Source organism: Taeniopygia guttata, chromosome 27, assembly GCF_048771995.1.
Source record: "Taeniopygia guttata chromosome 27, bTaeGut7.mat, whole genome shotgun sequence".
Taxonomy (NCBI): domain Eukaryota; kingdom Metazoa; phylum Chordata; class Aves; order Passeriformes; family Estrildidae; genus Taeniopygia; species Taeniopygia guttata.
In genome coordinates, this window is record NC_133052.1 from 5,392,138 (window position 1) to 5,419,920 (window position 27,783).

The 27,783-nt window shown below is 62.9% G+C and overlaps 3 protein-coding genes across 10 annotated transcripts; 2 read left to right on the forward strand and 1 right to left on the reverse strand.

The window, feature by feature from the left end:
* SMARCD2 (SWI/SNF related BAF chromatin remodeling complex subunit D2) lies at window positions 1-16,028 on the forward strand. 2 transcript variants are annotated; one of them, XM_041721455.2, is made up of 13 exons: window positions 1-348; window positions 7,309-7,496; window positions 9,829-9,871; window positions 10,321-10,443; window positions 10,778-10,897; window positions 11,384-11,479; window positions 12,311-12,412; window positions 12,862-13,023; window positions 13,211-13,308; window positions 14,255-14,390; window positions 14,468-14,590; window positions 14,911-15,012; window positions 15,115-16,028. In XM_041721455.2, the coding sequence occupies exons 1-13, from the start codon at window positions 193-195 to the stop codon at window positions 15,166-15,168; spliced, it is 1,503 nt and encodes a 500-aa protein (XP_041577389.2). In that variant the 5' UTR covers window positions 1-192; the 3' UTR covers window positions 15,169-16,028. The 2 variants fall into 2 exon arrangements, with proteins under 2 accessions (XP_041577389.2, XP_041577390.2); XM_041721456.2 differs by having other exon boundaries at window positions 2-348; window positions 7,312-7,496.
* On the reverse strand, window positions 15,600-19,765 carry PSMC5 (proteasome 26S subunit, ATPase 5). Of its 4 annotated transcripts, NM_001245781.1 has the most exon segments (13): window positions 15,604-15,704; window positions 16,159-16,214; window positions 16,434-16,520; window positions 16,604-16,714; window positions 16,810-16,908; window positions 16,996-17,186; window positions 17,263-17,389; window positions 17,479-17,709; window positions 17,782-17,838; window positions 18,090-18,187; window positions 18,493-18,562; window positions 19,019-19,090; window positions 19,608-19,653. In NM_001245781.1, coding segments are annotated over 12 exon segments (1,236 nt in total). In that variant the 5' UTR covers window positions 19,647-19,653; the 3' UTR covers window positions 15,604-15,704; window positions 16,159-16,160.
* FTSJ3 (FtsJ RNA 2'-O-methyltransferase 3) lies at window positions 19,703-27,783 on the forward strand. Of its 4 annotated transcripts, none has more exons than XM_030255953.4 (23): window positions 19,703-19,761; window positions 19,887-19,979; window positions 20,982-21,105; window positions 21,185-21,290; window positions 21,448-21,494; window positions 21,636-21,715; window positions 21,807-21,906; window positions 22,162-22,356; window positions 22,686-22,801; window positions 23,277-23,381; window positions 23,464-23,564; window positions 23,642-23,722; window positions 24,057-24,209; window positions 24,452-24,587; window positions 24,678-24,874; window positions 24,974-25,103; window positions 25,270-25,363; window positions 25,660-25,810; window positions 25,899-25,975; window positions 26,140-26,236; window positions 26,317-26,500; window positions 26,641-26,735; window positions 26,927-27,783. In XM_030255953.4, exons 3-23 carry the CDS (start codon window positions 21,039-21,041, stop codon window positions 27,114-27,116), a joined length of 2,502 nt encoding a protein of 833 aa, XP_030111813.3. In that variant the 5' UTR covers window positions 19,703-19,761; window positions 19,887-19,979; window positions 20,982-21,038; the 3' UTR covers window positions 27,117-27,783. The 4 variants fall into 4 exon arrangements, with proteins under 4 accessions (XP_030111813.3, XP_030111815.3, XP_030111814.3 ...); XM_030255955.4 differs by having other exon boundaries at window positions 19,717-19,761; window positions 19,887-19,952; XM_030255954.4 differs by lacking the exon at window positions 19,703-19,761 and having other exon boundaries at window positions 19,772-19,952.

A 27,783-nucleotide genomic window follows, 5' to 3' on the forward strand; every position in this document is an offset into this window, starting at 1 on the left:
GGCCGTCCGGAGGCGGGGCCTGAGGCGGCGGGCGCGGAGCCGTTCCCGGTCCTGTTCCCGTTCCTGTTCCTGGTCCCGTTCCTGTTCCCGGTCCCGGTCCCGTTCCTGTTCCCGGTCCCGTTCCCGGTCCGGCGCCGCCGCTCGGAGCCTCCCCGTCCCGTCCCGTCCCGTCCCGTCCGCGGCGGCCCCGCCATGGCCGGGCGCGGCGCCTTCCCGCTGAGCCCGCTGCCGCCCTCGGCCGCCCCGCCGGCCCCGGGGCCCGGCACCGCCCTGCTGCGCGGCCCCAGCCCCGCGCCCGCCGCCGCCCCGGGCTACCGCGCCATGGGCCCGGCCGCCGCGCAGTACCAGGTGAGAGTACCGGGAGGGGCAGCGGGTGTACCGGAGTACCGGGGCCGGGCCGGCCGGCGGGGCCTTCCCGGGGCAGGCGGCGGGCCCGGCCGGCATCGCCCGGAGCGGGTCCGGCAGCCCCGGTGCGGCCGTTCTGCCGCCGCCTTGAGCCGGGACTCCTCCCTCGTCCCGGCTCCCACTTTGCACCCTCAGAGCCCGCTGGAAGTTGGGCCGGGCCCGGTCCCTCCGCAGCGCCGAGCCGGGCCGGGTTCGCTGCCGGGGCCCGGCCCGGTCCCGCCGCAGCCATCCCGGCCCTGCCCCGGCACGGAGCGGCCCAGGGCGCGTTCGTGCCCCGGCAGAGGTAACGGGGGTGCGCGGGTGTAACCTCGGAGTATCCTCGGAGTGTCCTCCGGAAGGAGCGGGGCTTGCTTGGCGGTGGGGGAGGAGAGCAGGCGCTCGGTAGCGTTGGGGAAAGTAAATCAAAACAAGCAGCAGCCCTCCAAAAGCACTGAAATCACTCGTTTTTCAGCCTGGCAGCTTTTACGAGTAAATTCAGGAAGTAAGAACTGTGTTTACAAGGGCCTGGAGGGACAGGACCCAGGGAATGGCTCCCACTGCCAGAGGGCAGGGATGGATGGGATACTGGGAATTGGGAATTGTTCCCTGGCACAGGGTGCCCAGAGCAGCTGTGGTGCCCCTGGAGCCCTGGCAGTGCCCAAGGCCAGGCTGGACAGGGCTTGGAGCAGCCTGGGACAGTGGGAGCTGTCCCTGCCATGGCAGGGGTGGCACTGGATGGATTTAAGGTCCCTTCCCACCCAAACCGCTCCATGTTTCTGTATTACTCCAGCAGTTAGAAGTATATCCTGACACACATTCCTGCTCCCCCTTGCACACTTGGCTTCTCAGTTCACTCCCAAGCTTGTGCTGATTATTTTGGGAAGGAGTTTTCAGATGTAAAGCTCAGTTTTCCAGGCAGGCTGGAAATGGAGGCGCCCAGTTGTGCAACACATTCTCCTGGGCTGCCGCTGCCTCCTCCAGAGCTGTGCCTGATTTGCATGATTTAAAACTCAGGAAATAAACCAGGCTCAGGGAAAATCCGGCTCCTTAGCACAGGAGAAGGAAACAACTTCCTCCTGCAGCCTTCCAAACGCCAGGAAATGGTGTTGGAAGCTGAGCTGGCCGGGTGTGAGCCGCTGGTAACTCGAGGCGGGAGCACTGCCTGACCTTCCATGCGCAGGGTGCAAAATCCAGCTGGGAGGCTGGAGCCAGCTGGGAGCAGCCGGGTAAACAGGCTGGCAGATGCTGCTTCCCCCAGGCTGGGCTGGCAGCAGGTGGCGGGGCAGGGGGCGATGTCCCCGCGGTGATGTCCCCACACACACAGCGGGATCAGCCCCGGGGCTGGTGTTCAGTGGCCTCTCCCTGGGCCTGGGAGAGGATCCAGCGGGTCTGCCCTTTGTTTTGCAATTCCCAGGCTGAGGAAAACAACCCCTCCCATCTCTGCCATCCCCCCAGGGCTTGGTTCTGTCCCAGTTTTAGGAAGAGCTGCTTGTTTAGGAACCAGGAGACAGAAAAGGCCCTGGCCAGGCCAGTGAGGGCTTAGGAGCTCTAATCTCGGGATTATTAAACATATGCTCGTCCTTCGGACATCCTTGTGTGCCTGCTGGGGATTTCCTGGCAGCCCAGGCAGGGAGTCCAGGGGCTCCTTTGGTGGGAGCTGATGTTTCTGGAGCAGCCAGGGGCTGGTGCCGTGCCTGGAGCGGGAAGGAGAGGCTTTTTCCAGGAGCAGGAACATCAGGCGTGGTGGGGGGTGTGGGCAGATCCCCCACCCTGATCCCTCTCCCCGGGATGCCCAGGCTGAGCCCCAGCAGCCAGGGTCTGTGGAAGTACAGCGGGAAGGAGCCTTCCTGGTTTTTCAGGTGCTGGCTTCAGGTTTAGGAGAGTTTTTCCCAAGTTTTGGGATTAACGCCGTAGCCTGGAGCAGCGTGGATCCGTGTGGGATGAGACCTTGGAATTCACCTCAATTTAGGTCCCCATTAAATGGATTTTATTGGCGCGTGTTGGGAAGACAGAGCCTGGATTCCCTGGCCAGGAGGCTGCTGCAGGCTGAGAACTCCCAAGCCTGGGAGCAGCTCTGTGATCCTGTCCCTGGGCAGATGGCAGTGGGAAGGAAAGATGGGCTTCATGGAGAAATCCATGGAGCAGCTGAAGAAGTGTGGAATGTTGTGCCAGGTGAAAGTGGCCTGGAGATGCTGGAGAGGATGCAGTGCGGGAGAAATGCACCCCTTGGGGAGCAGGGAGAGCAGTGTTCCTGCTCGTGCAGCCGTGGGGACTGGCTTGGAGGGGCCAGGGGCCAGCAGCCAGGGCTAGAGCTGTTCCACAAGGCTGCTTGTGCTGGATAACCCCACCCTTCCCCGGGGAGAGGCTTTCCAAGTCAGGTTTCATCAGAGCCTGAGCCTGGAGCTGCTTCCAGCCTGATCCAAAGCAGATGGACACTGTCTTTGGAGCAGGGAGGAGGGCAGAGCAGAGCCCAAGCACGCTCTGCTGCTCCTGGGAAACGTGACAGGGAAGGGGAACAGCAGCACCTCCAGCCCTGCTGCTCCCTCTGATCCCACAGCGCCTTCCCGGAGCCCTCCAGAAAGTTTGGCCCTGCAGGAACACCACGGGCAGGGTTTGTGCCAGGCCCATCTCCCCAGGAGGAGCCTGGGATTGAACATAAATCCCCTTTGTTCCTTGTCCTGCCCCTGTGGGATCTGAATCCCTGTGACCTCTCCTTTCCCTGCCCTGGAACATTCAGGGCTCCAGCTGCGGGGCTGTGGGCAGGCAGGTTTGTCCAGCCCGGACAGCTCTGCTGCTGCTGGAGACATTCCAGGATGTCTGCTGGCTCTGCTGGGGCTGTGCCTGTGCTGTGCCCTTCTCCCTTTGATTTACCACTTCCTCATGTCAGCTGTACAGCTGGGATCTGCCTCCTGGAGCTCCTCCTGTGTCAAGCACGGAGCTTTTCCAAGTGTGGGGGATTTGGGGGCTTGCAGGGAGCTGCAGCAGAGTTTGCAGCAGCAGCATCTCCATCCCTGCAGCACCTCCCAGCTGAAGGTCTGTGCCAGCACCAGCCCAGGCTCTCCCTGGCAGCCCTCCAAGAGGGATTTGCTCACAGATAAAGAGGAACAAAGGGGAAAATCACTCTTCTGGGGTGTGCAGGGGGCTCATGATCCCAATCCAGGCAAAGCCCTGGGCAGCAGAGCTCTCCTGGAGCCCAGCCCCATGTGGAGCTGGAGCCTTGTTGGAGCAGGGATTGTTCCTGTATCCCGGTGGGAAGTGCTGCTGCCTGGGCACGAGGGGAGGAACTTGCAGGAAGAGCTCTTGGTGCTGGGCCAGGCTGTGCTGCAGAGCCCGGGAGGGTGGCTGTGGGCTCTGGCTGCCTGGGTCCCTGTCAGCGTGCAGAGCTGGATCCCGGAGCAGGACAGGACCCGGTGGGGAGCAGCCTTCCTCCCTGGCTGGGGAGGTGCAGGGAGGAGCCAGGGTCCTGGAAGGGACACGGAGAGGCTCTGGAGCTGTTTGCAGAATTCCTGCTTTGCCTCAAGTTCTCTCTCCAGCCCAGCTTCTTCCTGCAGATCCATCCTGGGATTTATTGCTTCTCCTTCCTGCTACCAGCCCCTGATTTCTGGGCTGCCCTTCCTGGAGAAGGGGCCTTTGGCAGGCTCAGAGGCTGCTGCCATGCCAGCAAACATCCCTCAGGAGCCCTTCCAGCCTCCTGCTGGATTCAGCAGGGCCGGTTCCGGGCAGAGCTGCCCCGGGCCCGTGGGCTGAGCGGTGCCCTGGGATGAACCCCGAGCAGGGAGCAGACACGAGCTGCTCACTGTCCCATTTCCAGAGGCTCCGCAGGGAGCGCTGGATGGGATCCAGGCTGTTCCTGCCGCTGAGCTTGCAGGGTTTGCCCTTTGTCTGCCCCTCCGGGGGGAGGGGACGGGGCGGGCCCCGGGGGTGGCACAGGGACTGGGGGTGCTGGGCAGGAATGAGCTCCTGCTTGGAGCTGGTTTAATCAAATTTCCTGAGTTTAAGCCCTCTGCATCCTGGGAATTTCCTGGCTTTCCAAGAGGGGCTGGAGACAGGCTTCACCCTGGGGCTGTGGTGCTGCTTTCCGACTCAGCTGAAGGTTTTAGGCTGGGCTTGTGTGAGAAGGGATTGGGAGTCTTTGAGGCAAGTCTGCTTCAGGTACTGGTTGAGCCAAGAGCCTTCTCTGTTATAAATTTGAAAATCCTGAGAGTAAACTGAGAGGAAAATTCCATGTGGAGGGTTCTGCCCTCCCCTTTTTGCTCATCCAGGCAATCCAGTGTGGGTCCTTGGTGGGCTGGAAGTCATTCCCTGGCAGCTGAGCTGTGGCTGATGGTTCTCAGATGGTTTGGGAGGTGATGGTGAAGTTAAGGTGTGACCAGTCTGTGTATCCTTGTGCTGAACCTCTCCCTGCCAGTGGAATTGCCTCAGTGGAGCCTTGGAAAGAGCAGCTGGACACATAAGAGACCTTGCCCAGGACGTGGAGCTGTCAAAGACTCTCTGAAGCCTCCAAATCTCTCACTTCAGGGATAGATCTGAAATGTGCTCCATGGAGTGGCAGAGGGGGGGAGGAGAGACCTCAGGGCTGCTCTGACCAAAGGACAGGAGCTTGGCATGGCTGGGTCAGCTCCAAGCAAGCTCCTGACAGCATTCCCAGGGCAGGGAATGTCTCTGGAGCTGTGGAACCTCCCTGGCCTTCCAGGCACTGAGAAACACTGGGGGCAGGGTTTCCCTGGGAGCCATTTCCTGCTCCTGGTGGCTCCAGGGAATGCAGGCTCTGCTTCCAGCCTGGGCTCTGCACTCAGCTGCTCCAGGGGCCCAGGAATTTAAAATTAAAAGTTTCTCAGCTCTTCTGGGGGTTTCTCTGCTTTTCTGTGTGTCAGTACAGGTTTGGGTTCCACAGGGGTTCCGCAGTCCTGCTGGAACTGAGCTGCAGACCAACATTTTCTGTGGTTTGTCGTGTTTCACAGGCTGTGGGTCCACCCGGCCCTGCCACAACGGATTTCTTGATAAACCCAAAGAAACTGGGGCCTGGCCTTGTGGTTTTGGCACAGGGAGGTGCTGCTGGCCCTGCTCGCCCCCGGAGTCACGAGGAGCTGCACAAATGGGGCTGAGCAGGAGGAGAGGAACATCTGGGAGCAGGAAAAAGGAGCCTCCTGCCCTGGGGAAGGGAGGGTCAGAGCCTGGGCTCTGGGCTTGCTGCTTCAAAGGCTCTGGAGCCTTGTGGTAGTGTGTGTTGTGTAAGGGCTCAGCCTGGCCCGGGGGTTTGAGCTTCCACGTGCAGCGCTAATCCTGGGGCCCTGCTGCTGCCCTGACCCTGCCTGGAACACTCCTCCTCTCGGGATCTGCCGCTGGCAGAGGCACCAGGGCAGCTCAAACTCTTGGCTTTGTGTCTGTCAGCTTTTCACAGAGGTGGGGGTGTTTTTTAGGGTTTTTTTTTTTGGCTGCAGCTCCATCAAACCAACCCCTGCTACAGCTCCGAGCTGTGGAGGGCAGACCGGCTGCATCCCATATTCCCAACCCTGCATCCAGGGTTTGCTCCCAGATGTATCCTGTGTGCAGGGAATGAGGTGTTTCTTTGGCTCCCTGCCCTGCAGGGCTGTGGGGCTGTCCTGGCATGTCAGGAGCCTGGGGCAGGGCAGAAATGTTGCTCTGCTGGCTCTCCCAGCCTCCCACCTTGGCAGGGGGAGCTGAGGATCAGAGGATCCTGGGAAGCTGCTGGATCGGCCCCAAGGTGGAGCAGGGAGGAGCAGGAGGGGTGACTGCTGGTTCTGGGGGTCCGGGACTGACTGTCCCCTGGGGCACAACCTGGTGGCACCTGAGGCACCAGTGGGTGCTGCCAAATCAGTACTCTGAGGGTGCAGAGGGGCTGCCGGGGCTGGGACCCCTCGGGGTTTTGCTGTGGCTCCCAAATTCCCTGTGTGTGTCCCTGGAAGGGGAAGGATGGGAGCTGGCTGCTGCCAGGGAGGAGCTGCTGCTTCCTCCATCCCTCACCTCCTTCCTTGCAGGGGGAGGAAGTGGGATTGCCCTGCTCCCCTGTTATAAATGAAAATTTGTCCAGCCAAATTAATATGAAAAATAAAATATTTATTTTGCAATCTAATTCTATCTAGCCAGCCACGAGGAAAGAACAGAGCCGAGCCCGGGGTCAGCCCTGGGTGTGCAACAAGGAGTCAGCCTCAGCAGAGGTTTTCCTCCATGCCCACACACCTCCATCCTGGCACAAGCGGTTTTTATAGGGAAAATTCCACCTGAGGCCAAGATTTCTGCAATCAGTCTTTTCTTCTATTCAGAGTCCATATGTTAATAAGATTTTCCTTTTTGGTGATGAGGGAGAACAATTCACTGTCCGGAGTTTATTGAATCCCGTGATGAAATTTACGGGAATTCGGGAACGCTGCATTCACATGTATCTGCCTCAGGATTTCCATGAGATCCATCTCGGGTCGTTCACACGATGATCAGCCCCTGGGGTTTCTGTATCTCCCCAGCCATGGCCCATCTCCTGGCCAGCTGTACCTTCTTACTTGTAAATCAATTTCCAATCTACACCCGGTCTCACCTGCGCCTGTGGGGGTGGGGGGGGAATCCTAATACAAACATGTATACTCTAACAAATATTCAATATCACATATATCACATTAGAAATGGCGCGAATTATATCTACTACACATAACATCCCCCATCCTGTGCTGCTTTCCAGAGAGGAGCCCACCAGCTCCCCAGGGTGGGGACATTGCCGGCAGTGGGAGGTGGTGGCACAGGGCCACCAGCCTGGCTTTGGCTCCAGTGCTGCCGGGCCAGGCTTCCCTGCACTCCTTGGCTTCTCCTGTTCCCGCTTTCCTGTTGCTGGCATTCCCACCCTCGGGAGGAGGCGGCTCCCAGGGGTGGCAGCGTGGCCAGGCGCTGTCTAACCGCTGTCCCCTTGTCCAGCAGCGCCCCGGGATGCCCCCCGGGGGCAGGATGCCCATGGCAGGGCTGCAGGTGGGACCCCCGGGAGCCCCCCCGTACGGAGCAGCGACCCCGCTGCGGCCCGGCCTGCCCCAGGCCATGATGGATCCCTTCAGGAAGCGCCTGCTGACCCCCCAGGCACAGCCGCCCATGGCCACCCCCAGGAGAGGGTAAGGCTGGCGTGTCCCACCCGCGAGGGATCCCCACGGGAGGGTGGGGGGGTCCTGCTGCCTCCTGGCTGCACTTTGGAACATCACAGAGTGGGTGGGGGGGCGGGAAGGACCTCAGAGCCCACCCAGTCCCACCCCAGGGCACCTTCCACGCTCCCAGGGATCAGCTCCTTGAACGTTCCCAGCACTAACTACCACACTAATCCTTGCTGACAGTGCATCCAGGTTGTGTTTCCCCTCCTGTTTTCCACCTGAACCGAGCCAGGAGCTGCTTGGTTCAAAGCAGGCACAATAATTCATTCCCAACAGGATCTTCTGCTGGGAAACTTCTCCAGAGCAGAGGAGAGGAGAGCCCTGTTCTGGAAATACCTATACAAACAGAAATAATATCTAGTATCAATGAGATGTCACTGCAGATACAGAGCTGTAAAAAGATGGATATAATTCCATTCAGGACGGGGATCCCAGGGCTGTGTTCAGTCAGTGTTTGACTCTTCGAGATCCCAAAGCCTCTCCAGGACTCCATTCACATGTCACATTGTGCAGAGAGCCACAGCTCCTGTCCTGCTGCAGAGGGGGGCACCAGCAGGGTTTTCCTCCAGCCTGGCACCTGCCAGAGCTTGGGAATGGGATGTTTTGGGATGGAGGCAGAGATTCCTCAGTTTGCAGCTTCCTCACTCTCACCTCCGCACCAGGAACCAAAGAGCCTCGTGGGGTCCCCAGCAGCAGCTCCTGGGGGTCTTCTTCATCCTCCCAGGGGTCCCCGATGGCCCTGACAGGCACAGATGTGGCTGGAAGTGTGGGATGGGCCTGACAGATTTTAGGGAAGTGTGGGATGGGCCTGGCAGATTTTAGGGATGCTCCCTGGAGCTGCAGTCAGGGCAGGACTCTTTGTTTGGGCTCTGCCAGCAGCTCCTCGCTGGTTCCCAGCCCTGCTGATCCCTCTCTGGGGGCTGTTTGGCTCCTAGAATCCCCAGGCAGGATCCCTTGGTGCTCATGGATGCTTGGGTCCCATTCCCTTCCCTGGCAGCTCCATTGGCTTCCTGATCCCTCCTGGGCCATGCCAGCACTGCAGAGCTGGAGGGAGCTGGGGGTTGGGGACAGGGAGCAGCCTGGCACCCACAGGGACATCAGAGCATCCCATCAGGGCTGGGGACTGGGATCAGGGATCAGCCAGGCTCCTGCTGGGCATTCCCTGCTCCCAGGTCAAGGGATTAGGAGCTTCCAGCTGCTCTGGGGTGTCCAGAGCCTGTGGGCAGGGGGGGTTGGATGGGGCAGGCATTGCTCCACAGCAGGGCTCTGACCTCTCCTGGAGTGTTCTCCTGGAGCTGCAGTGTCCCCCAGACCCCTCCCGTGCGATCCTGCTGCTCCAGGTGCAGCTGGAGAAACAGGAATTCCCTGTGCTGCTGGAGCTGCCCCATCTCCCGGGCAGGGAGAGCATTTCCTGCTGTGCCTGGGCTGAGCAGGAGCTGGCTGGGCACTGGGATGGGCTCGGGCTGATGGGAATCTGCAGTGGGCAGGTTGGATCCAGGATTTTCCCAGGATTCCAGCCCCACCACAGCAGGGTTTGGTCTGAGCTGGGTTTGAGGGAGTTCTGGCAGTGGCTTTGGTTTGGAGCGCTGGGAGAATGGGATGGCTGCTTTCAGAGGGGAAATTTGGGAATTCTGTGCTGCAGCCCTGCCTTTGCCCTGTTAGCACCTTTGCTTTCTCCAGCATTTCCTGGATTTCCTTCCCTGGTGTCAGGCTGCAACATCCAACACCTTCCCCGCAGGAGTATCCTGAGTGGGAATGTGAAATCCTCACTCCCGCAGCTCCCCGGGGTCACCAGACTAGCCCAGATCTGAGAGGGCTTTAGGGGGTTGTATTCCAGGGGCAAAAGATTCCAAAAGAGGCTCTAACCCCTGCTGTGGTCCAAGACTTTATTCCAGGGGAGAAAGAGGGAAAGAGGACAAACAAGGAAGAGCAGAACCTTATCTAGGAAAAGATACTTGGCTCTCAGCCAGTTGGGTCAAGAAAGGAAGGAAGGGTTAAACTAACAAGATCACAGCTACAGGGGTCTCTGGGGAGGCAAAAAACATTCCCCAGAGCAATCCAACAGGAATGGACCCCAGTCCCACCCCTGTCCTTGCCCAGACCCCCCAACATCCCACCCTGGGCACCCCTGGCAGCGCTGTCCAAACCCTCCTGGAGCTCTGGCAGCCTCGGGGCTGTGCCCATTCCCTGGGGAGCCTGGGCAGTGCCAGCACCTCGGGGGAAGAGCCTTTCCAGTGTCCGTCCCCAGTGGGCAGGCAGCAGGGTGTCCTCTGGAGCTGTAATTTTTCCTGTTTCCCAGGGTGAAGAGGAGGAAGATGGCTGACAAGGTGCTGCCACAGAGGGTGAGTGTCACCTCAGCCTGGGGGACAGAGCTGAGCTGCTGCAGGGGATGGGGGTCCCCAAAAAGGGAGGATCTCCCCGAGTTCCCTCCTGCCCACTGGGAATTTCTGTTCAACCCCAAACCACCCTGGAATGTTTCAGTCTCTCCCTCTGGCATGGCAGGAGAGGGTTGGACTCTGAGCAAGCGAGGAGCAGGAATGGGGTGGGATGGAGATCTCAGGAGGTCCCTAAGGGTCACTTTTGAGATTCCAGGGTTCCGTTCCGTGCAGGAATGCTGCTGGGAACAGCGACAGGCTCCAGACTGGTTTGGGCAGAGCTTTGCAGGGCTCCAGGCTGGGTTTAAAATAAAAATTGGATGCTGGACTTGTCACCTGGTGTCTCTCGGCTGCTGAGGCTGTGGGAGGGATCCAGCCCATGCCAGCACCCTGGGACTGACCATTCCTGTGTCCAGATCCGGGAGCTGGTCCCAGAGTCCCAGGCCTACATGGACCTCCTGGCCTTCGAGCGCAAGCTGGACCAAACCATTGCTCGGAAGAGGATGGAGATCCAGGAGGCCATCAAGAAACCCCTGACAGTGAGCTGGGGGACTGGGAGGGGGGCTGGAAATAATGAAATCGTGGGAAACTTAAGGTTGGAAAAATCCTCTGAGGTCATCCAGTCCAGCCATCACCCTAAGCCGTGTCCCCAGGTGGGATATCCACACCTTGCCGGGACACTTCAGGGACGTGGGATTCCACCTCTGCCCAGGGCAGCCCTTTCCAATGTTCTACAGCCCTTTCTGTGGATAAATGTTCCCTAATACCTGAGCTAAACTTCCCCTGAGGCCGTTTCCTCTCATGCTGGCATGGAGATGGGTGCTGCAGTCCCCTCTCACTCCGTCCATCCCTTTCTGTCTTCCCATTCCACAGCAAAAGCGGAAGCTCAGGATTTACATCTCCAACACCTTCACCCCGGCCAAGGAGGAGGGAGAGGGGGGAGAGCGTGTGGCCTCCTGGGAGCTCCGTGTGGAGGGGAAACTGCTGGAGGATGTGAGGATCCAGCGGGGCTGGAGGGGGGGCAGGAGGAGCTCTGGTCCATCAGGAGCATCCAGAGGGAGGGAGGCAGGGAGGGAGGAGCTGGTCTGTCGGGATCCGGGGGGATGGGGTCATCCAGGAGGGATGAGGTGCTGGTGGGAGGAGCTCTGGCCCATCAGGACTCAGGAGGGAAGGAGTGATGGTGGGAGGAGGAGCACTGGTCCATAACAATCCAAGATGGATGAGGAGGTGGTGGGAGCACTGGTCCGTAAGGATCCAGGAGGGAAGGAGTGATGGTGGGAGGAGGAGCTGGTTCATCAGGATCACCCAGGAGGGATGAGGAGCTGGGAGGAGGAGCTGGTTCATCAGGATCACCCAGGAGGGATGAGGAGGTGTGGGAGCACTGTTGCTGTGCTGAGAGCTCAGCTGGGGCAGCACCCGCCCCGCTCCGGGGTCTGGGGCTGGATTTGGGATCAGGAATCTCTGCTGCCCTGTCTGCAGCCCAGCAAGCAGAAGAGGAAGTTCTCCTCCTTCTTCAAGAGCCTCGTGATCGAGCTGGACAAGGAGCTCTACGGGCCGGACAATCACCTGGTGGAGGTGAGGTGGGAGGGGATCCCCGTGGGGAATGGGGGCACGGCCCCGCTGCTGCCCCTCTGGATGCTGGGCTCCCAGGCCAGGGCCTGTCCTGCTGGGAGAGGGGCCTGAGCAGGTTTTTGGGGCTGGGGGCAGTGCCAGGCCCTCCCTGGGGACCACATTCCTGCTTTCCCAGGTCAGCTTTGGGGCTGCCTTTTCTCCCCTGGCAGAGCTTGGCTCCGAGCCCTCACAGCCCAGGTCCAGAGGCAGCGCTGGAGCTGTGGGGTGTGGGGCAGGGACGTGGCCCCAGAGGCAGCTTAGCTGCCCCCCCAGACTGGCACAGAGGGTCCCCACGGGGTGCTGATCCCACAGGAGGCTTACCTCCGTGCCCTGTGGGAAGAGGGGTTTGCTCTCCCGCCTGTCACTGAGCTGGAGGGTCCTTGGGGGAGATCAGACCTTTTTGGGTGCTCCTGCCTGGAGCTCTCCCTGCACCCAGCTCATGCTTTTGCCCTGGGAGATTCTGTGGAGAGGCTGAATCCCCTTCCAGGGGAAGCTGGGAGCAGCTCTGATGCACATTCCTGCAGGATGGATCCGGGAGCTGTGGGAGCCCTGCACCCCAAGCACTCGGGGCTGGAACTGCCCCAGTCCGTCCCAGGGCTGGAGCACAGCCCGGGATGGGATGGGATGGACTGGGAGAGCTCTGAGCTGCCCCCTTGGGATCAGGAGCTGCCAGGGTGCCCCAGGCTGGGAGGCTGTGCCAGCCCAGAGCCCCAGCCCGGCTCTGCCGACACAAGCCCTGCTGGCAGGGTGGTTCCCAGGCCCTGTTCTCAGCGGTGTCCCCATTGTCCCTCGCAGTGGCACCGGATGCCCACGACCCAGGAGACCGACGGCTTCCAGGTGAAGCGTCCCGGGGATGTCAACGTGAAGTGCACCCTGCTGCTCATGTTGGACCACCAGGTACGGCCTGGGGCCACCCAGGGGCGGGGCTGGGCTGGGACGGGGCTTCAGGTGAGGGTTTGGGCATGTAGGGATTGAAAGGAGCACGGGGAGCTCCAGGCATGGACCTGCAGTGACACAGGGGCTGTGGGGGACTCCAGAGGCCCCCCTCTCCCTCTCCTTTGGACAGCAGGAGGAATTCCTCTGTGGAAAGGTAGTTAAAAACTGGGACAGGACCTTGGATGAAGATTTGGGGCATGCAGGGATCGAAAGGTGCACAGGGAGCTCTGGGAAAGGGAGTTAAAAACTGGGACGAGCTGGCCAGAGTGCTGGAGTCCCCATCCCTCCCGGTGTCCAGGAGCGCTCGGTGCTCCGGGCTGGGGACAGGACAGGGTGGGTCAGGCTGGGCTCTGCTCTGAGGGGGTTTTCTGGCCTGGCTGCTTCCGTGGCTGACCCCACTGTCCCCACAGCCCCCCCAGTACAAGCTGGACCCACGGCTGGCCCGGCTGCTGGGGGTGCACACCCAGACCAGGGCCAGCATCATGCAGGCCCTGTGGCTCTACATCAAACACAACAAACTGCAGGACAGCCACGAGAAGGAGTTCATCAACTGCAACCGCTACTTCCGCCAGGTACCTGCACACTCCCACCTCACCCAGCTGGGAAAAGCCTCTCACCAGCTTCCACAGCCCTTCCAGGCTCTGGTTGTGCCCTTCCCTGGGCTCTGGCTCACACCAGCAGCTTGGGGATGCCCCACCTGGCTGCACAGGTGAGGGAAGACCCTGCCATGCGTGCCAAAGGCTCTGCTTCACCCCCTAGATCTTCAACTGTGTCCGCATGCGCTTCTCCGAGATCCCCATGAAGCTGGCAGGGCTCCTGCAGCACCCGGACCCCATCATCATCAACCACACCATCAGGTGGGGCACAGCGTGGGCACGGCCCTGAGGGGCTCTGGGTGGGCACTGGGTGGGCAAGGTGGGCAATGGTTCCAGGGCTGAAGGAGCTCCATGGGATGGGGAGTGTCCCTGGGACTGGCGGGGCTCAGTGGGTTGGGGACTGAGCCAAGCAGTGTCCCCAGGGCTGGGGGGCTCCATGGGCCAAGCAGTGTCCCCAGGGCTGGGGGGCTCCATGGGCCAAGCAGTGTCCCCAGGGCTGGGGGGCTCCGTGGGCCAAGCAGTGTCCCCAGAGCTGGGGGGCTCCGTGGGCCAAGCAGTGTCCCCAGAGCTGGGGGGCTCCATGGGCCAAGCAGTGTCCCCAGAGCTGGGGGGCTCCTTGGGCCAAGCAGTGTCCCCAGGGCTGGGGGGCTCTGTGGGGCTCCCTGAGCCAAGCAGTGTCCCCAGGACTGGGGGGCTCTGGGGGGGCTCCATGGGCCAAGCAGTGTCCCCAGGGCTGGGGGGCTCTGGGGGTCTCCGTGGGCCAAGCAGTGTCCCCAGGGCTGGGGGCTCCATGGGCCAAGCAGTGTCCCCAGGGCTGGGGGGCTCTGGGGGGGCTCCATGGGCCAAGCAGTGTCCCTGGGACTGGCGGGGCTCAGTGGGTTGGGGACTGAGCCAAGCAGTGTCCCCAGGGCTGGGGGCTCCCTGGGCCAAGCAGTGTCCCCAGGGCTGGGGGGCTCTGTGGGCCAAGCAGTGTCCCCAGAGCTGGGGGGCTCTGTGGGCCAAGCAGTGTCCCCAGGGCTGGGGGGCTCCCTGGGCTGGGGCCACAGGAGGCTTTGAGGTCTCCATCCTGAAGGACCAGCACAAGTCTCCTGGGAGGGGAAGAACCACCGAATTTGAGGCTTCCTGGGGTACTGGTGTTGTTGTTGGGGGTCCATGCACCCCCAGCCAGGCGGGGGCTCAGCAGGTCCCCCCAACCCCATTCCCCCAGTGTGGATCCCAATGACCAGAAGAAGACAGCCTGCTATGACATCGACGTGGAGGTGGATGATCCCCTCAAAGCCCAGATGAGCAATTTCCTGGCCTCCACCACCAACCAGCAGGAAATCGCCTCTCTGGATGCCAAGGTGGGAGGGGACACTGCCGAGGGGCAGCCGTGTCCTGGGGGGGAGCACAGCTCCTCTGACCCCTGTCACCTGCCCAGATCCACGAGACCATCGAGTCCATCAACCAGCTGAAGACACAGAGGGATTTCATGCTGAGCTTCAGCAACAACCCCCAGGATTTCATCCAGGAATGGATCAAATCCCAGAGGAGGGACCTCAAGGTAAAGGGGAACAATTGCCAGGGAGGTTTAGGTTGGTTATTGGGAAGTTTCTTCCTGGAAGGGGTTGTCCAGCACTGGCACAGCTGCTGAGGGCAGTGGTGGAGTCCCTGTCCTTGGAGGGGTTCAGAACCAGGGATGTGGCCCCTTGGGGACATGGCTCAGTGGTTTGGGGTAAGGGTTGAAGGTCTTTTGCCAACCCTAACAATTCCATGATTCTTAAGCCCTGGGGCTGGGCAGAGTGGGGGGCTGGGAGGGGTCTGGGTCCCTCCTGGAGCTCACGGAGGGGTCTGGTCCCTCTGCATCCCTCCCCTTTGGGTCAGATCATCACGGACGTGATCGGGAACCCCGAGGAGGAGCGGCGGGCCGAGTTTTACCAACAGCCCTGGGCGCAGGAGGCCGTGGGCAGACACATCTTTGCCAAGGTGAGCTCGGGGTGGGATGGGACGGAGTTGGGATGGCCGTGACAGAGCCGCGGGAGCCCGGGCAGCGTCGCTGTCCCTCGCTGAGCACCGCGGTGCCCGCAGGTGCAGCAGCGCCGGCAGGAACTGGAACAAGTGCTCGGGATCCGCCTGACCTAAGGCGGGCGGGCCGGAGCTGCCCGAGCCGCACGGTACCGACTGGAAGCCACAGCACTTGCACAAACCCGACGTGCCTGAAGGGACCGGAGCTCCCCGGGACTCCCCGGATCCTCGGGCCGAGCACAGCGGAGTCCCCCCCCGCTCCCCCAGGCCCCCGCAGCGCCTCCTCCGCTTTGCATCGCGCCCTCCCCGCGCAGCCCCGCGGGCTCCCCGCTCCCCTCCCGTTCCAAAATCCCCCCGGGAGCCGCGGAGCGCTGCCCGTGCCCGTGGGGAGCTGCTGCCAGCCCCACCCCGAGCCCCGCCCTGCCCCTCTTCAACCAAAGTTCATCATTCCAACGCCAGCTGCCCCCGATGTTTTGCACTATTTTTGTGAACAGGTTTTATATAAAAAAAAACCAAAAAAACACGAAAAAACAAAAAAAAAGCCAGCGTTTTGTACAGTGGGTTTGTATTTGATTAATTAATTAATATATTGATTGAGTTCCTCTTCCTGCACTGGGCTCCTGCAGGGGCTCAGGAAGGCTCCCAGGGCTGCTCTGGGGATACGGAACCGAGGGCTGGGGTTCAGTTTGTGACAATCAGTTTATTCCTTCCCCCTTTCCCACTGTTTTACATAATTCCATAATTAACCACTTGTCTTGACGAGGTTTGGGGGCAGAGGGGCACCAAGAACTGGAGATACTGGGGAGGAGGGAGGGGACCATGGGGACACCCCACTGAAGTGCCTTTGCCCCCCTGCAGGCTCCGAGGTGGGGGGGCATTTACATTCCCAGGGTTGGGCTCAGGGGTTCCTGCTCTGCCTCTTGTGTAACCAGTTTTTGTCTATTTTGGATTTTTTCTAATAAAAGCAGTCAGCAGCAGCTCTGTGGGATGTGTGCTGTGTCCTGCAGCCCCCACCCCATCCCCAAACCAGTCCCCAGCTCAGTGCTGGGCCTGGCCACAGCAGCTCTTTACTGACAGCACCGAGGGAGGGAGCAGCTCCAGCCTCACCGTTACTTCCACAGCTTCTTAATAGACATGTTCTTCTCACTGTCCTTCTGCATCACCTGGGGGAGGGGACAGGGGTGGCTCCAACATTCAGCGTCCAAATTGGGTGTTAATTACCCCAAAAACACCCCAAGACCGAGTGTCAGCCCTGCACAGGGAAGGTCCAGCAGCCTCTCCCATGTCACTCACACAGTGACACCCCCCTTGTTTGTGCTCCTGGCAAACCAGGACACTGTGTGCCGCCATCAGCCCCCGCTGTCACCTCCCCTGGCACCCACCTTGGCCACGGCCATCTCGAAGTCCTCCTGTGTGACGTGCACTCTCCTCTCCCTCAGTGCATACATCCCTGCCTCTGTGCACACACCCTGAGGGGACGGCAGGGGAGCATCAGCCAGTGCCCCCCTTGGCAGCCCCCCTGTCCCCAGAGTCCCCAGAGTCCCCCGCTCACCTTCACCTCAGCCCCCGAGGCCCCCGGCATCAGCTCCGCGATTTTCCGCAGGTTGATGCCCCGGGTCAGGTTCATCTTCCGGGAGTGGATCTTGAGGATGTCCAGGCGGGCCTGGAGCAGGGCAAAGAGGGGATTGGAGCCCAGGAATGGCTCCCAGGGAGGGTGGGGACAGCAGGGACAGGGCTGGCTGGGGGTGGCTCTGGTACCTCCTCGTTGGGAGGGGGGAACTCGATTTTCCTGTCGATGCGGCCGGGGCGCAGCAGGGCCGAGTCCAGGATGTCGATCCTGTTGGTGGCCATGATCACCTGCGCAGGGCACAGCCGTGTCACCACCCTGCGCACCGCGGGGCTGGCAGGACCCGGGCAGGACCCGGGCAGGGCCGGCCCCTCTACCTTGATGTTCTTGGTGGCCTCGAAGCCGTCGAGCTGGTTGAGGAGCTCGAGCATGGTGCGCTGCACCTCGCTGTCGCCGCCGGAGCCGCCCTCCAGGCGGGAGGAGCCGATGGAGTCGATCTCGTCCATGAAGATGATGGAGGGCGCGTGCTCCCGCGCCATCACGAACAGCTCCCGCACCATGCGGGCCCCTGCGGGCAGCGGGCTCAGCCTGGCCCCCAGCCCAGCCGGCCCCGAGGAGCCCCAGAGCCGCCCCCGCCCCGTTACCTTCCCCGATGAACTTCTGCACCAGCTCGGAGCCCGACACGCGGATGAAGGTGCAGTCGGTGTGGTGGGCCACGGCCCTGGCCAGCAGCGTCTTCCCCGTGCCGGGGGGGCCGTAGAGCAGCACCCCCTGCAAGGGCCACGCCGCCCTCAGAGCCTGCCAGGGGACAGGGCGCGACCCAGGGCTCCCCAGAGCTCCCCAGAGCTCCCCAAACTTGCCTTGGGCTGGGCGATGCCCAGCGCCTCGAACAGCTCCGGGTGCTTCACGGGCAGCTCGATCACCTCCTTGATCTCCTTGATCTGCTTGTCCAGGCCCCCGATCATCTCGTAGGTGGAGTCTGGGACCTTCTCCACCATCATGAGGGACACGAGCGGGTCCACCTTGTTGGGCAGGATCTTGTGCAGGGTGTAGCTGTCGTTGCGCAGGGCCACGCGGCAGTTGGGGGTCACCTGTGGGGACAGCACGGGGGGCTGGGCGTCCCTGCCAGCCCTGGGGACCCCCACAGCCCCGGGGGCACTCACATCATTGATGTCGATGTTCTTGTCCACATCCACCACAAACTTCCCCTCTGGGTGCACCTGTAAAGGAGCAAAGACCCCCGGGAATCCTTTCGCTGGGAATTCCTTGCTGAGGAACATCCCCTTGGCCTGGGAGGAGCAGGAGCCAGGAGCTCCAACCCCACTGGCCACCCCAGGGCAGCCCCAGGCCCAGCAGAGCCACCCCAAAGAGCTCTGCAAAAGGAGCTCCCACCCCACGTCCCTGTGGGTACACGGGGCTGTCCCACAGCCCCAGCCCAGCCCCGGCACCTGGGGGCAGCTCAGCCTCGTACCTTGACCAGCACCTTCTTCTTGTCCATGGCTCTCACCACCTCTCCCACGTAGGACCCCTGCTCCTGCAGCAGCTGCAGCTCCTCCCGCAGCAGCCGCACTGGGGCAGGGACAGCTCAGCATCAGCCCTGGGCCTGAGGGCTGCCACACCCCGGGGCCCAGAGCCCCCCAGGCCCGGCCCAGAGCCCCCCAGAGCCCCCAGGCCCGGCCCAGAGCCCCCCCAGAGCCCCCAGGCCCGGCCCAGAGCCCCCCAGGCCCAGCCCAGAGCCCCCCAGGCCCAGCCCAGAGCCCCCCCAGAGCCCCCAGTCCCAGCCCAGAGCCCCCCCAGAGCCCCCAGGCCTGGCCCAGAGCCCACCCAGAGCCCCCAGGCCCGGCCCAGGAGAGCAGAGTTGCTCCAGGCCGTACCCTTGGCATTGAGCTCGTTCCTCTGCGCCTGCAGCCGCCGCAGGTTCTGGCTCTTCTCATTCACGATGAGCTGAAGGGAAAGGCTTTGCTGAGAGGCCTCGGGCTCAGCCACACCCAGCACGTGGGAATTATGGAAGTGTTTGCATCGGAAAAGATTTCAGAGCTCGTCTCATCCCACCCCTGCCATGGCAGGGAAACCTTCCCCTGTCCCAGGCTGCTCCAAGCCCCCTCCAACCTGGCCTTAGGCACTGCCAGGGCTCCAGGGGCACCACAGCTGCTCTGGGCACCCTGTGCCAGGGACTCCCTGCCCTCACAGGGAACAATTCCATCTCAATATCCCACCCATCCCTGCCCTCTGGCAGCTGGGACAGGAGCAGCCCCTCAGCCAGAGCCAGCAGCGGCCCCAGCTCAGGGCACAGCCCCACCTCATGTCCCCAGCGCCCCAGGGACAGGGGCAGGGACACGGCCACAGTCCCAGCCGGCAGCACCGCGGCACCGGCCCGGTGTGCCCCGCGGCTGTGCTCACCTGCAGCTCCTCGATCTTGGACAGGTAATACTGCCGGAGCCCCGAGCCGCCCTTGCCGTCGTCCATCTCCATCTGGGGCAGCAGAGCTGAGCGACCACCGGCACCCCCGCGCCCCGCCGGGCCCTGGCTCCCCCTTTGCCCCGTCCCGGTCCCGGTGCCGAGCGTCCCTCCCCTCCCCGCACTCCCTGCCCGGCACCCCCCAGCCGAGCCCGGGTCCCCCGTGTCCCGATGTGCCCCCAGCAGCCCCGGCTCCCGCTCCCTGCGAGTGCCCCGGGCCCGGTCCCATCCGGATCCCGATCCCATCCCGATCCCGGTCCCATCCGGATTCCGGTCCCGATCCCATCCCGGTCCCATCCGGATCCCGGTCCCGATCCCATCCCGGTCCCATCCTGATCCCGATCCCGGTCCCGGTCCCGATCCCATCCCGGTCCCGTCCCGCCGCTCAGGCTCCGCCGCCTTCCGAGACCCGCCGAGTCACGGCGCTGCCGGCCCCGATCAGCCGCGGCCGCAGCACACCGCTCGGGCAGCAGGACGCGCCCCCGTCCCTCCCCAGCGCCGCCGTTGCCCCGCCCGGTCCCGCCGGCCGCACCTGCTCGGGCCCGTCCAGCGCCATCTTCTCCGCCGGCATCGGCCCCACCGGAGATGGCGCCGCGGCCTGTGGCGTCACTTCCTGTTCCGGAACACCGCGGTGAGCAGTGCGCATGCGCAGTGCGGGACCCTCTGCCGGCCTGGAGCGGCCAGAGGTGTGTGTCCGTGCGGGAAAGCGCCGGAGGGGAAGGACAGGCGGTGACCGCGGCACCGAGCGGGCCCGGTGCTGTGTCCCGCACCCCTGAGCTGGCCGCTCTCTTTCCCTTTCTGCCGCCCGCAGGCTGCGGAGGAGGGGCGCGCCACTCCTGAAATGGCGGCCGGAGCGGGAGGAAGCGGAAGCTGAGGGGTTCGCGCAGGGCACGCCGGGAAGGCGGTGCGGGCACGCGGCGGGACCGGGACCGGGAGCGGGAACCGGAGCAGGGTCGGGATCGGGGTCTGGGTCTGGATCGGGGTGTGGGGCTGGATCGGGGTGTGGATCGGGATCGGGGTCTGGATCGGGGTGTGGATCGGGATTGGGGTCTGGATCGGGGTGTGGATTGGAATCTGGGTGTGGGTCGGGGTCTGGGTCTGGATTGGGATCGGGGTCTGGATCGGGATTGGGGTCTGGGTCTGGGTCTGGATCGGGGTGTGGATCGGGATCTGGGTGTGGGTCGGGGTCTGGGTCTGGGTGTGGATCGGGATCTGGGTGTGGGTCGGGGTCTGGGTCTGGGTGTGGATCGGGATCGGGGTGTGGATCGGGATCGAGGTGTGGATCGGGATCGGGGTGTGGATCGGGATCGGGATGTGGACCGGGATCGGGGTCTGGGTTTGGATCGGGGTGTGGATCGGGATCGGGGTCTGGGTGTGGATCGGGGTGTGGATCGGGATCGGGGTCTGGGTGTGGATCGGGATCGGGGTGTGGATCGGGATCGGGGTGTGGATCGGGATCGGGGTGTGAACCGGGATCGGGGTGTGAACCGGGATCGGGGTGTGGATCGGGATCGGGCTGTGGATCGGGATCGGGGTGTGGATCGGGATGTGGACCGGGATCGGGTCGGTGTCCGGGGCCGGCGGCTCGGGCTGGGGATGGGGGTTCGGGGGTGTCAGGGTTCGGGGGTGTCAGGGTTCGGGGTGTGGAGCCCGGGTGATCCGAGGCCTCAGGGGTCAGCGGGGCCGAAACGCGCCTGGGCTGGGCCTGAGGGGCAGCGCCGGGAGCAGTGACGGGGCCTGGGAGGGCAGGGAGGGAGGAACCGGAGGGGCACTGGGAGGGGTAACGGGACCACTGAGAGAGAGCTGGAGAGACTCGGGGCGCGGAGGGGGCCCCGAAGGAGGCCGGACTCCCCTGCAGTGCCTCGGGAGCCCAGGCCGCCCCTCAGCCCCGCTTCCCCCTCCCCAGGCCTGAGCCCTTGGCTGGCAGCACATCCCAGCCCCGAGGGGCCGCCCCGCCTCCGCCATGGGCAAGAAAAGCAAACTGGGCAAGAGCCGGCGGGACAAGTTCTACCACCTGGCCAAGGAGACGGGTGAGGGCCGAGTCTGGCACTGGGGGCAGGGGGCTGTGGGCCCGGGCACCCCCAGAACCGCCCTCCTGCTGCCCCCCAGGCTTCCGCTCCCGCTCCTCCTTCAAGCTGCTGCAGCTCAATCGCAAGTTCCAGTTCCTGCAGAAGGCCCGGGCCTTGCTGGACCTGTGTGCGGCCCCCGGCGGCTGGTGAGTGGGGACAGCCACCCCCAGTGCCACCAGCGCCGGGGGCCTGTCCTGTGTGACCCTGCAGTGTCCCCGTGCTGCACACCGAGCCCTGGGAGCGCAGCCTGGCTGAGCTGCCCTGGGCTGCTGCTGCAGCTTTGCTCCTCTCTGTGCTGCCCAGGCTTCAGGTGGCGTCCAAGTTCATGCCGGTGTCCAGCCTGATCATCGGTGAGCAGTGATGTGTCCCCACAGCTGGGACAGTCCCTGGGTGTGACAAAGGGCATCCAGGGAGGAGGAGGGGCTGGTGGGGAAGCCACTTGGGATGGGCTGGGTCCCTTTTGAGGGGATTTGCTGTGTTTGTTCAACCAGGGGTGGATTTGGTGCCCATCAAGCCCATTCCCAACGTGGTGACGCTGCAGGAGGACATCACCACCGAGAAGTGCCGCCAGGTGCTGGCCTGGGGCTGCCCTTGGTGGCAGGGGGGTCACGGGATGGGCTGGGGTCCTCAGAGAGGGACAAACAGGTGTCCCTGTCCCACAGGCCCTGCGCAAGGAGCTGCAGACGTGGAAGGTGGACGTGGTGCTGAACGATGGAGCGCCCAACGTGGGAGCCAGCTGGGTGCACGACGCCTACTCGCAGGGTGGGGACACAGGGACAGCTCACTGCTCTTACAGGGTCCCAGGCTGCTGTGGGGTGGGAGGGACCTTATAGCCCACTCAGTGCCAGCCCCAGCCACGGGCTGGGACACCTTCCCCTGTCACAGAGTGCTCCACGCCCCGTCCAACCGGGCCTTGGGGGTGGGGCAGCCACGACTCCTCTGGGAAACCCATTCCAGCCTGTCCCCACTCTCCCAGGGAAGGGTCATTCCCTCACTCCCTGCTCTCTCCTGCTGCAGCCAACCTGACCCTCATGGCCCTGAAGTTGGCCTGTGAGTTCCTGTGCAAGGGTGGCTGGTTCATCACCAAGGTTTTCCGTTCCCGGGATTACCAGTCTCTGCTCTGGATCTTCCAGCAGTTCTTCCAGAAGGTCCAGGCCACCAAGCCCCAGGCCTCCCGCAACGAGTCTGCCGAGATCTTTGTGGTGTGCCAGGGTGAGCAGCCAGGGGCACCTGGAGTGGCTGGGATGGGGCTGGGAGGACCTGCTGGTGGCTCTGATCCCTCCACCGCAGCAGGAATGGTTTTGATGCCTTCATCCTGGGAGGAATGGCTCTGATGGCTGTGATTACTCCATCCCAGGAGGAATGGTTTCAATGGATCTGATTCCTCCTGGGACAGTGGAATGGCTCTGAGTCCTCTCCCCAGAGAAGTAGCTCTGATTCCTCCATCCCAGCAGGAGTGGCTCTGATTCCTCCATTCTGGCTGGCTCCGATCCCTCTGTCCCAGATAAATGTCTCTCATGGCTCTCATCTCTCCATCCCAGGTTATCAAGCTCCAGACAAAATTGACAGCAAGTTTTTTGACCCCAAATATGCCTTCAAGGATGTGGAGGTTGCCACCAAGTCTGTCAGTGAGCTGGTCAGCAAAAAGAAGCCCAAGGTATGAGGAAGGCCAGATACAGATGGGACTGGGCTTAAAGAGGTTGTGAGAATTAAAATTATTCAGGAGAATGCAAGATTTTGGGAGCGGAATTGCTGAAGTGGGGATTGTGGGGCTGGGGCTGGGGCAGTTAAACCCTGCAGGGGTTGAGCACCGGGTTTGTGTCTCTGAGGTGGATTTAGGTCAGTCAGTCTGTGTAGGTGGTTTTAGCTGAGCATGGAGCTGACACAAACCTGGCATTGTCAGCTCTGGTGTCTGAGGTGGGGCTGGGAGCTGCTGCTGGGCTGGGGCGGGCGACTTCTAGCTCAGGCTGAGGTGGGAAACAATCTCTGAAATCCTTGAGAACAAGCTACAGGCACAGTTAGATGGCCACTGCAGCAAGGCACAAGTTAGGTGACCCCATCCACCATTCAGGGCTGGTGGTATCTGCCTGTCTGTCCCCTGCCCTGGCTGCCACAGCCCCTTTTCCCCCCAGGCTGAAGGCTACGCTGAGGGTGACACCACTCTGTACCACCGCTTCACCCTCATGGACTTCCTCAAGGCTCCCAACCCCGTGGACTTCCTCTCCAAGGCCAACGAGGTGAGTGTGTGTAAGGACTCCCTGTCCCTGTCCTGTGGAGGGGAGGCTGGGATTCAAATTTAAATCACTTTCCTTGTGCCAGATCACTCTGGGGAACGGGGAACTGGAGAATCACAGCTCCACCACGGAGGAGCTGCGCCAGTGCTGCAGGGACATCCGAGTGCTGGGCCGCAAGGAGCTCAGGTGCTGGGGGACACTGGGACAGCCACACCGCCCAGCCCGCCCTGCTGGCTGTCCCTAACCGCTGCCACCCCACCCAGGGCCCTGCTCAACTGGAGGACAAAGCTGCGGCGGTTTCTGGCCAAGAAGCTGAAGGAGCAGGCGAAGGAGCTGGATATCAAGTAGGGCCAGGGAGCAGGGCTGTCCCCGGGCTGGGGCGGGCTGTCCCCGGGCTGGGGCGGGCTGTCCCCGGGCTGGGGCGGGCTGTCCCCGGGCTGGGGTGGGCTGTCCCCGGGCTGGGTTGGGCTGTCCCCGGGCTGGGTTGGGCTGTCCCCGGGCTGGGTTGGGCTCTCCCCGGGCTGGGTTGGGCTCTCCCCGGGCTGGGTTGGGCTCTCCCCGGGCTGGGTTGGGCTCTCCCCGGGCTGGGATGGGCTCTCCCCGGGCTGGGGCGGGCTCTCCCCGGGCTGGGGTGGGCTGTCCCCAGCACAGCTCCTCTGAGCTCCTTCCTTTTGGCAGCCTGAGCTCCGGTGAGGAGGAAGAGGGCAGGGAGGAGGAGAAGAAGGAGAAGATGGAGGCGAAAGCTGCAGCTGCTGAAGAGGCGAAGGAGCAAGAGGAGGTGGAGCTGGCCTTGGCAGAGATTAAGGCCAAGGAGCTGGCGGAGCTGAAGAGGTAGAAAGGAGAAGAGAAATAGGCTTGCAGTCATGGAGACAGAGGGTGGCAGTGTCAGCCTGTCCCTCTGCTGAGGGGGTTTGGGGTCGCTGGGCTCCTCTGCTCCTCCAAGCAGGTGTTCCAGGCTGCCCCAGCACTGGGGACCCCTCACAGGGGGTTGGCAGTGCTGTGGCAGGGGCTGAGCTTGTGGGGTGTTTGTGTGTGGTGGGGACAGTGTGGTCTCATTCCTTTGCCTCCTCCAGGAAGAAGAAGAAGATCCTGAAGGAGCAGAGGAAGCAGCGGGAGCGTGTGGAGCTGCAGATGGACCTGCCTGGAGTGTCCATCGCTGACGATGGCGACACCAGCATGTTCTCCTTGAAGAGCATCCACAGGACCCCGGTGGGTGGGGAGCTCCTGGGGACAGCGGGGTGAGACAGGGCCTGGCTTGTCACTTGTGCCACCTGTGTGACTCTGTGAGCTGTGTCACAGCTGCTGGATGAGCTGTCCCGCGGGGACATGGCCTCGGCCGACGCCCTGCTGGAGATCGGCCCTGGGGACGACGACATTTACGTGTCGGATCACGACGAAGAGGACGACGTGTCCCTGGCCAGCGACCTGGACCCGGAGGAGCTGCTGGAGATCGAGGCCCGGCAGCGGAAACTGCAGCGGGAGCGGGCGGGGAAGGGGTGAGAGGGGAGAGGCTTCCTGGGGCAGGGGCTGCCCTGGGAGCAGCTCCTGGACACAGCCAGGGCTGGGGACACTGATCCTGCTGCTCCGGCTCTCAGGGCCAAGTTTAAGCAGAAGGAAGAGGAGGAGGAGGATGAGGAAGGGCAGGATGTGGAGAATCCCCTGCTGGTGCCCCTGGAAGAGAAGTCGGTGCTGGAGGAGCGACAGACCAGCCTGTGGTTCGGGAAGGTGAGTCCCACTTGTGGGGCAGGAATGATGGAGCAGCCTCAGCCCCAGCAGCTTCTCCAGACTGTCCTGGGGCTGACCCTGCCCTCCCTGGAGCTGACCCCCCTTCCCTGGGGCTGGCCCCTCCCCAGGCCTGCCCTGGGGCTGACCCCACTGTTCCCCATGCCAGGACGCCTTTGCTGGCATCGAGGATGATGCAGATGAGGAGCTGGAGCTGGGCCAGGCCCAGATGTTGGCTGAGAGGCAGCGTGAGGCTCAGAGAGGTGAGGGGACACAGAGGAACGGTCCCACGGTCTCCTGTGGGGCACTGGCTCCAGCCTCAGTGGGGATGCTCCCTGAGCAGCAGCAGGGAATGGTTTGGGTTGGAAAGTTCCTCAAAGAGCGCTCAATTCCAAGCCTGGCCATGGGCAGGAACACCTGCCCCTAGACCAGAGAGTGTTCCCAGCCTGTGTCACTAACGAGCTGCCATTAGTGCTGTGTTAATGAGCACGATCCCTACAGGAGGGTCTGCAGCAGGGTCTGCCTTGGCTGTGTCTCAGCCAGTGCTTCCCATCCTCAGGCAAAACAGCAAAGAAAGGGCAGAAGAAGAAGAAGGTGGCCCAAGAGGAGGCTCCAGCCGAGCCCACCCCTGCAGCAGCCGCAGCTCCCGATGCTAGTGAAGCTCAGGAGGAGCAGAGCAGTGACGATGACAGCAGCAGTGAAGATGAGAGGTGAGGGCTGAGGGCGGTCTGGGTGTCCCTTCACCTCCACAGTCCCGGAGAGCTGAGGGACCCCAGCCCTGCCCACTCCTCTCCACAGGCCACTGGCGCCGGTGGGGAGGAAGCGGGGCCGTGTTGAGCCCTGTGGCTTTGAGGTGGTGCCTATTGAGAACCCAGGTGAGTGGGGGCCCTGTGGATCCCTCAGGAGGGACAGGAGACAGGGACAGACCTGCGGGTCCCTCGGGAGGGACAGGAGATGGGGACAAGGACAGACCATGCTCCCTAGGGCTGCTCCCTGGCTCTTGGGCTGCAGCCAGGCCAAGCTGTCCCATGTCCCACAGTGAAAAGAGTCCTGGATGCAGAGGGCCTGGCCCTAGGCTCTGTCATTGCCAGCTCCAAAAAGGCCCGGCGGGACCTCATCGACGACTCCTTCAACAGGTACCAGCTGGGGGCTGCAGGGTTTGCACAGGTGTGGTGGGGCCCCGTGTCCTGCTCCCGGGTCACCTGGGCCCCTGCAGGTACTCCTACAACGAGGAGGAGGGGGAGCTGCCCGAGTGGTTCACGGAGGAGGAGCGGCAGCACCGGCGCCGGCAGCTGCCCGTGGACAAGCAGACGGTGGAGGCCTATCGGCAGCGCTGGAAGGAGATCAACGCCCGCCCCATCAAGAAGGTGGCAGAGGCCAAGGCCCGCAAGAAGCGGAGGGTGAGTGGGGGTGGGCTCCCAGGGGTGCCCTGACTCCTCTCCCAGAGCCTCAGTCCCCCCTTTGACCCAGCTCTGATACCCCATCCTGTTCTGATGCCCTGCCCCTCCTCTGACCGATGTGCCCCCGGGCTGTCCCTCAGATGCTGAAGAAGCTGGAGCAGATGAAGAAGAAGGCCGAGGCTGTGGTGAGCACCGTGGACATCTCGGAGCGGGAGAAGGTGGCCCAGCTGCGCCGGTGAGTGGCCGAGCCGGGATCCAGCTCATCCCTTTGTGGCTGGGCTGGCTGGTGGGGCCGTGTCCCTGCATGCCACTAGGACTGCTCTGTGTCCCCAGCCAGGCTGATCCAGGGGTGGCACAGCCAGAGGAGGGGTGGGACCCGGTGTTGTCCCACCCAAACTCACTCTGCCTTTTGTCCTTCTCTTGCAGCATCTACAAGAAGGCCGGGCTGGCCAAGGAGAAGCGCCAGGTCACCTACCTGGTGGCCAAGAAGGGCGTGGGACGCCGGGTACGGCGTCCCCCCGGCGTCAGGGGCCAGTTCAAGGTGGTCGACAGCCGCCTCAAGAAGGACGTGAGGGCTCAGAAGCGCAAAGAGCAGAAGAAAAAGCGCCACAAGTGAGGTGGGAGAGGCTCCATCCCCAGCAAGGGACTCGGCTTGGGGCACAGGGCTGGCTCCTGTGCTCCACTGCCACCTCAGGAGCCCTGGGGACAGGGTGGAGCTTGGCCACACCTTGCTTAGTTGTGCCTTGCTGTGACAGTGCCCCGTGCCCTCCCGTGGGGCACAGAGGGGTCATCTGGCCCCAGTGCTGCAGCCCTGGCCACAGCTCCAGGTGTCACCAGCATGGCTCTGCCGGGTGACTCCCCCTGGGGACATCACAGGAGCATCAAGTCAGCCCCAGCTGTCCCCAGGAAGGGTGTGGCTCTGGGGGGCACCCCTGGGCCAGATTTGTCACTGAGGTGGTGAACAGTGCTGCCTCTGCCTGGAGCAGCTGCTCAGGACAGTGGAGTTTAACCCGTCTGAGGCTGCCCAGGGCTGTCACACACCTGGGTGAGGTGAGGGACCCGTGCTGGCACTGCCCTGTCCCCTTGTGCCATGTCACAGGCAGAGAGGGCACTGCTGAGTGTGTTCTGTACAGCTGCTCATGCCTCAAGAGCCCACCTAGCTTTGTCTGACAGGGATTGACTCTCCTGACCTTCATCTGCCACCCCGAGCCACAGCAGCCCCCCTGTCCCCACCCCAGAATGGGGTGGGACCCTCAAGGAAAAGAAAGACCAAGCTTAAAGAA